At 41.8% G+C, this 7,757-nt stretch overlaps 1 protein-coding gene across 4 annotated transcripts in view; it reads right to left on the bottom strand.

Moving 5' to 3' along the window:
• The window catches only part of LOC110493896 (replication termination factor 2), a 45,213-nt gene extending 37,774 nt beyond the window's left edge, over window positions 1–7,439 (bottom strand). Inside the window, exons 1-5 of one of the 4 annotated variants that reach the window (XM_021568475.3) lie at window positions 7,014–7,439; window positions 5,555–5,649; window positions 5,164–5,257; window positions 4,930–5,069; window positions 2,875–2,953 (exon numbers count right to left, since the gene is read on the bottom strand). In XM_021568475.3, coding sequence (XP_021424150.2) covers window positions 2,875–2,953; window positions 4,930–5,069; window positions 5,164–5,257; window positions 5,555–5,649; window positions 7,014–7,082 — 477 coding nt within the window. In that variant the 5' untranslated portion in view covers window positions 7,083–7,439. Of the gene's footprint in view, window positions 1–2,874; window positions 2,954–4,929; window positions 5,070–5,163; window positions 5,258–5,554; window positions 5,650–5,944; window positions 6,503–7,013 lie in introns of those variants that run through there. The other 3 variants (XM_021568476.3, XM_090205031.1, XM_090205032.1) reach the window with 3 other exon arrangements.
• Between the last annotated feature and the right edge of the window lie 318 nt (window positions 7,440–7,757).

Below are 7,757 nucleotides of genomic sequence, written 5' to 3'. Positions count from 1 at the left end.
AAACAAATCGTACAATCACATGCAGTGCAAATGGACAAGGCACTTGAATCTGTTCCCCCTTGAGAATTAGCAAGGAAAATTCCCACAAGTGGACAACCACAACAATGCTGCTCTCACGCTCTGATGGAGTCGGAAAGGTGATCTGCTGTGCTGCTCGCTCTCCCGATTCCACAGTAGTCCTGAAAATTCAACCTTGGCTAACAGTGACTAGGGTCTGGTTTCAATAATGGACTCTTTTGGCATAGAGTAACTACACCACTGCCTACGTCACTACTTTATCTGTTTGAATAAAAATCTAAATAGTAGTTAGCAAGATGGAGATCAGAGACAGTGATGTTGCTCCTCTATGCCCCCCAAAAATAAGAGTATCATTGAAATCAGACTCTAGTCAATGTGTGGCCTAGGGTCAGGTTTTCGCAACTAATACCACAGCACCACATGGTTTCCAATCATCTGGCAGCTTCGTCATTTAGTCTGGCTCAGGTTACGGTCAGCTGGCAGGAGGCATCATGGGATTGGGAATAACGACAGGCACAGGGCTGGGGGGGTTATCTGGTTTCCATGACACCGAGGAGGGCTTTTACTGTGGTAAAGTTACAGCACATTGATTTTTTGGAGGCGATCTGCTGTTTCTCAATAGGATTTCCTGTGCATTGTGTGTCCTACTTTACCTATCACATTCTTACCTTAAATGGAACATGTAATCAATACAAATGTTAGAACACAGTGCAGCAGGCATGGTGAATGGGGCACCATGGTACTTTTCTATGTAAAAGATGGCAATCAGATACAGTAGCTCCAACATTTTATTTGCTTTCCTTTGCTAAACCACACATACTGTATAATTTTGAAATTTCAAACCAGGGAAATTCGTATCTCCATATCAAGGCAAACAATTGACGGCATAAGAACAGAAATGGACCTGTGGCCAACTCCATGGAACTCAAAGTAACCAAACAAGTCAAAAACAGCAGACCGGAAGGTTAATCATTCACATCTGAGCACAAACAGCTGACTGGTTCACAGTTAGCACCACCTCTATGTACCTGTCTGACAACTGTGCAGGGACACACCATCCTAAAGGTTGATTAATCTACAGTAGAAGACACAAACAGCACCACCCTTCATTTGAAAACTCTCTACTGTCAAAATACAGATGACTGACTATAACAGCAGGTTTTGTGTAACAAAGGAAAATGTGTGGACAGGGTAGTAACTGATTCAATAATAAGAGGGTAGAGGTTTGCATACAGAACTTTCCAATATCTTATTTTAGTACACACTGAAGGCTTGGACTGAAACACCTGTGATAAAGCTTTTTCCCCTGCTGCTGCTGCTAGTGGGGGGGAAAAATGAAGATATTGGGGTCTATCTACTTTGTGAGAGCCTACCCTCTTATTGGTTTTACCAACCAAAAAAAGTTAACCATGGCGGTACCTTGTTTTGTTACTAATTTGACAAATGTAGCACAGAGCTTGTTGAATAGATGTGGTGTATGTTTTACAGTGCATTCAGAAAGTATTCAGGCCTCTTCCCCTTTTCAACCTTTTGTTACATTATAGCCTTATTCTAAAATGAACTAAATTATTGCAAATGAATATAAGAAAAAACTATTTACAAAAGTATTCAGATCCTTTGCTATGAGACTCGAAATTGAGCTCAGGTGATTCCTGTTTCCATTGATCATCCTTGAGATGTTTCTACAACTTGATTGGAGTCCACCTGTGGTAAATTCAATTGATTGGACATGATTTGGAAAAGGCACACACCTGTCAATATAAGGTCCCACATTTGACAGTGCATGTCAGAGCAAAAACCAACCCAATAAGTCGTAGGAATTGTCTGTAGAGCGACCGGCCAAACTGAGCAATCGGGGGAGAAGGGCCTTGGTCAGGGAAGTGACCAAGAACCCGATGGTGACTGACAGAGATCCTCTGTGGAGATGGGGGAACCATCCAGAAGGACAACCATCTCTGCAGCACTCCACCAATCAGGCCTTTATGGTAAAGTGGTCAGACGGAAGCCACTCCTCAGTAAAAGGCACGTGACAACATGCTTGAAGTTTGCCAAAAGGCACCTAAAGGACTCTCAGATCATGAGAAACAAGATTCTCTGGTCTGACAAAACCAAGATTGAACTCTTTGGCCTGAATGCCAAGAGTCACTTCTGGAGGAAACCTGGCATCATCCCTACAGAGAAGCATGGTGGTGGCAGCATCATGCTGTGGGAATGTTCTTCAGAGGCAGGGGCTGGGAGACGAGTCATGATCGAGGGAAAGATGAACGGAGCAAAGTACAGAGAAACCCTTGATTGAAAACCTGCTGCAGAGTGCTCAGGATCGCAAACTGGGGGCGAATGTTCACCTTCCAACAGGACAATGACCCTAAGCACACAGCAAAGCCAACACAGGAGAGGCTTCAGGACAAGTCTCAATGTCATTGAGTGGCCCAGCCAGAGCCCGGATTTGAACCTGATCAAACATCTCTGGAGAGACCTGGAAATAACTGTGCAGTGACGCTCTCCATTAAACCTGACAGAGCTTGAGAGGATCTGCCAAGAAGAATGGCAGAAACTCCCCAAATATAGGTGTGCCAAGCTTGTAGCATCATACCCAAGAAGACGAGGCTGTAATTGCTGTCAAAGGTAGTTCAACAAAGTACTGAGTAAAGGGTCTGAATACTTATGTAAATGTGATAGTTTTTTTTATTTGTAAAACATTTTTAAAAACCTATTTTTGCTTTGTCATTATGGTGTAAATTTAAGGGGAAAAAACTATTGAATCAATTTTAGAATAAGGCTGAAACGAAACAAAATGTGGAAAAAGTCAAGGGGTCTGAATACTTTCCGAATGCACTGTTCTACCTTGTGTCCTACCTTGTGGCAGATCTCAGTCTTGACTTCTTTCAGGGCCCGGTCTGAAAACACACAGCCACAGGTCTGCAGGAAACAGAACCTGAGAGAAACAAGATCGCATAAGGTTTAGGGTTAAGGTTGTGATGCAACACGTCTATTGTAAGGGAAAATATAGTGCTACCATCAGTACATGAAAAAAACTCTGCCATAGGAATTATCACCCTCTTACCAAAACTTTTGTATTTAGCAATGGTGATATTTTAGCAAATTGGGATTGGACAGGGGATCATTATCAAGCCAAGCTGCCACTGTGGTTCATAGGCAGCCCAATTCCGATATTTTGCCCAATTTTTGGCAAAAGAGCTGATCTGATTGGTCAAGAGACCAATTAATGAAAAAAAGTTCAGAATTGCCTGTGTAAATGCAGCCATAGTGGTATTGTAGTCAAATGGGATCTGGTGCCAGAAAATCCCCACTCCTTCAAATTACTGGATTTGGCCATTTCATCCACACCCGTTGCTTACAGCTGTATAAAACTGAGCACACAGCCATGCAATCTCCATAGACAAATATTGACAGTAGATGCCTAAGCTCACTATGCACAATGCCAAGCTTTGGCTGGAGCGGTGTAAAGTTTGCCACCATTGGACTCTGGGGCAGTGGAAATGCGTTCTCTGGAGTGATGAATCACGCTTCACCATCTGGCAGTCCGACCAACTAATCTGGGTTTGGTGGATGCCAGGAAAACGCTACCTGTCCCAATGCATAGTGCCAACTGTAAAATTTGGTGGAAGAATAATGGTCTGGGGCTGTTTTTCATGGTTTGGGTTAGGCCCCTTAGTTCCAGTGAAGGGAAATCTTTACACTTCAGCATACAATGCCATTCTCAACAATTCTGTGCTTCCTACTTTGTGGCAACAGTTTGGAAGAGGCCCTTTCCTGTTTCGACATGACAATGCCCCCATGCACATAGCGAGGTCCATACAGAAATGCTATTCAAGATCGGTGTGGAAAAACTTGACTGGCCTGCACAGAGCCCTGACCTCAACCCCATCGAACACCTTTGGGATGAATTGGGACGCCGACTGCGAGCCAGGCCTAATCACCCAACATCAGTATCTGACCTCACTAATGGTCTTGTGGCTGAATGGAAGTAAGTCCCCACAGAAATTATCAGAAGAGTGGAGGCTGTTATAGCAGCAAAGGTGGGATTAACTCCATTTGAATGCTCATGATTGAAAAATTAATTACATGGCATAAAATGTAACTACCCCTACTACTTCAGTATCCCTGCACTCTGTAAACATGGTATTGGCACTGACCCTGTATATAGCTTAATTACTTACTTGTGTGTTTTTGTTCTACTTTACTTTATAGTACTACGGATATTGATTACTGCATTGTTGGAAAAGAGCTTTCAAGAAAAGCATTTCACTGTACTTGTGCACAATACTTGAAACTAGTTAATAGACCAATAAGAGAGTTCCAAACCTCTGCCAATAACTCTTTTCATTTTCCCTCCTCCCCACCTAGACCACTCCCAGACAGTCCTGGTAAAATTCTTCCTTGAGAAATTGCTATATTTTCTAAGAAGCTTTTTGTTTATTTTTGACAATTTTAATTGAAAACAATTACAGTAAGGTTCTAAAATTATTACCCAGAAATGATTTAAATAGAGATACATTTCTTTTTTTAAGGCTGCATTAGACCTAAAAAATAAAAATAAAATGGGGCAATGCACAAATAGTGTAGTGGCTCACATCATCACTCAGAATCTCATCTCTATAGTTTAGCACTGAGGCCTATTGCACATACCCTGGTCCCAGATCGGTTTGTGACGGAGTTATAAAAAACTTATAGCACAGACAGGTTGGCACTCAGGCTCTAGGTTAATGGACATGATTCAGTGCCAGAACTCCTCAAAATGCAGACATCGTGAGATTACACTTCCGGGTCAAAATGCCCCACTCCACGCTTGTCATTGAAAGACATTGATAAGATGCAGACATTGATGAGATGCTTGTATATAGAGTCATATTCATTAGTGCACACCATAGCAACACACACACACCATACCTATGTTTGCCATTCATCTCCAGGCCCACCACAGGACAGATGAACATGGCACAGTGCATGTCCTCATAGCGGTCCCCTTTGGTGTTCCTTCTCTCGCCCTCCCAGGCTGGGTTGTCAGTCAGGTTCAGCTCCTTTATATCCTGTGGAATGACACACACACAAACACACACTTGATTCACTTTAGATAATGAAATGATATGTGGCCTCAGCTGAAATCATGGAAAATTACCATACCTTAATGCCACGAAGGTGTGATGCAACCTCGCTGTTGGGTCTATCTGCAGATTTATCCAGAAGGTACTCAATCACAGCATCTTTGTTATAGAGTCTGTAAGCAAGAATAGCATTTTGATTATGAAATCCATGTGTGATTAGAAGTATCTAAAAGTAGCCTATACCTAAGCTAATAATAGTCATCGCCATTTAATTCTTAACTGCACCCAATCAACAAGTAGCACTTACTTCTTGATTTTCATATTACTAAAAGGCAGATTATATCAAATGATCTAATAGGGACACCTAGGAGACTGATAATGCCAACACAAAATATTGTAGATTGCTAGAAACAAAATGGTGTCATACTATATGACTAGTTCACAACAAACTGATTTTAAAAAGTCCTCACCTTCCCAGATCACAAGCAACAATAGGGCGCCGGAGTTTCTCTGTACTGAGAGCACAGTACTTCCACCGGGCAGCAAGCTCTGCATTTTTGTCAACCTGTAGTGCAGAAAGATTTACACATTCAATTTAGCTGCTGCTGCCCACTGCACTGTTCAGTTGAATTTGGTTATATCTGAAATACTTTGCTTGCAAGAATAGTGATAGAGAGGTTACAACCATGGTGCAACTCTGATTGACTATCACCTGTGCCATAAAGCCCCTTGTTAGCTAGCCCAATAATGGACTAAAGGAGCCTAATGTTAGTCCAAGAACCTTACATGTTCTGTTTATGGTTCTAGAAACATAAATCACGTTTCTAACACACATCACACAGACACTAGCAAAGACTTACAGGCAGGCATACACCATAATAATGCTTGACAGAGTGAGGTCTTCGGCATTTTTTGTGGGACTGAAAAAAAATGACTCAAATGTAAAAATAAAAAATATATTAACCGGTCCCCATGGGTGGGTATAATTTGTGGAACGTTCCAACATGAATCTGTTCCAAAGACGTCGTAGACAAGGATGCCAACAAACAACGCACACAAAGTAGCATGATCAATTCACCTACCTAACTTGCTGCCGAACAGGCATCAACTCACCACATAGTTTATTCTTAATGTTTGTCCATAGGCTAACCAGGACAGGCATTTTTCGGAATAAACGTGGTGAGCGAAAAACTCCACAAAACTGCCCACTCCCTCCCTACCTGGTATCTTATTCTGCCGCTATACAACTTTGTATGCGTTGTTCGTTGGCAACCTTGTTAGTTACGAAGTTTTTGGAACAGATTCATGTTGGAACGTAACACATTATACCCACCCGGTCCCCATGCTTTTAAGATGCTAATTAACACAGGTCCACGGTCCATCTAGTCCACGCCGTGTGTTGCGTAAAAAAGCGTTGTAACATGGAAATATGGCCGTGTGGGAACCCTAACCCTATATAAAAAGGTGTATGGTAATTTAACATTTTGTTTCTTAAACTATTTATCTGAAATGAAAAGGTAGCTACGTTGCTTATGTTTCCAAAAACGTAACGCAAGTGATGTGTGTTAACGTTTAGAGCCAGCGTCGGTCCTCTTACAAAACATCTTCCGTCAGGCTATACCATCGTCAATAGTCGCCAAATCAGTTAGAACTAACGTTAGCTGACTGTGTGAACATGGCGTGTTAACCAGTTAATACAAGAAAGCTAGCTACCTAAATGTATACATTTCATTTATCTAACATTAGTTCAGTTTGGGCGGACACATCTTCCCTGATTAAAAAAAAAAAACGTTAGCCAGCGAAGCCAGTTAACCAATTTAAAAAAATGCTAACATGTTTGAAAGAAGGTTAGCTAAAGTGCAGGCTAGCTCGTTTATTTTACGCCTGCTACGATAGGTTAAAGCTAGCTAACGTTATACCACTACATACCTTCTCAACTTTCTTTGGGCCTTTTACCAACTCATGCCTTTTAGGAATAGTTCCACCATCACATCCCATTTTAACAAATAGCACAAAAGTAATTTCCTGGACTGGTCTGAAGGAGAAGAACCGAACAGGCTGGTTGTAGTAAACAAACGCGTAATATTTTCTTCTTCGTTTGTATTTCCGGCAGACTAGACGCTGTGTTGCATATTGCTGCTTTTCGCAGGTCGGAGTGCGGATTGCACACGTTGGTCACAAGGAAAATGGGAAGGTAATTTTATTTTATTTTACATTGCACAACCATCTATCGTATACATTATCTCCAATACCCATCACCCCATCCCACTACTTTGGCCCAAAATGACCCAACACCAGGCCATCGGCATGGGAGGATGGAACCCCAACTCCCAAAACTTTCTGTAGACCTTCTGCACTAAAATCTCTCACACCCAAATATTTATTTCTACTGCTGCAACTGCCACACCTATTTTCTGTGATTTCCACTCCATCAGTGCAGTTGATCACCATGACTTTAAACCGGTGGAGGCTCATCAGAGGAGGAAGGGGAAGACCATCCTCAGTGAATTTCAAAAATAAAAATAGTCAAACATTTAAGTGTGATCCTTTTTTAGAAAAAACTGAACTAAATATAATCACGTCACCAAATAATTGATTAAAACACACTATTTTGCAAAGAATGTCTACAGTAGCCTCAACAGCACTCTGTAGGGTAGCCCCATGGTGTAGCCG

This window comes from Oncorhynchus mykiss, chromosome 17 (assembly GCF_057628025.1).
Source record: "Oncorhynchus mykiss isolate SJ-2025 chromosome 17, ASM5762802v1, whole genome shotgun sequence".
In the NCBI taxonomy this organism is placed as follows: domain Eukaryota; kingdom Metazoa; phylum Chordata; class Actinopteri; order Salmoniformes; family Salmonidae; genus Oncorhynchus; species Oncorhynchus mykiss.
The sequence above is the reverse complement of the archived record's forward strand: the minus strand, read 5'-3'. Positions and strand labels throughout refer to the sequence as shown.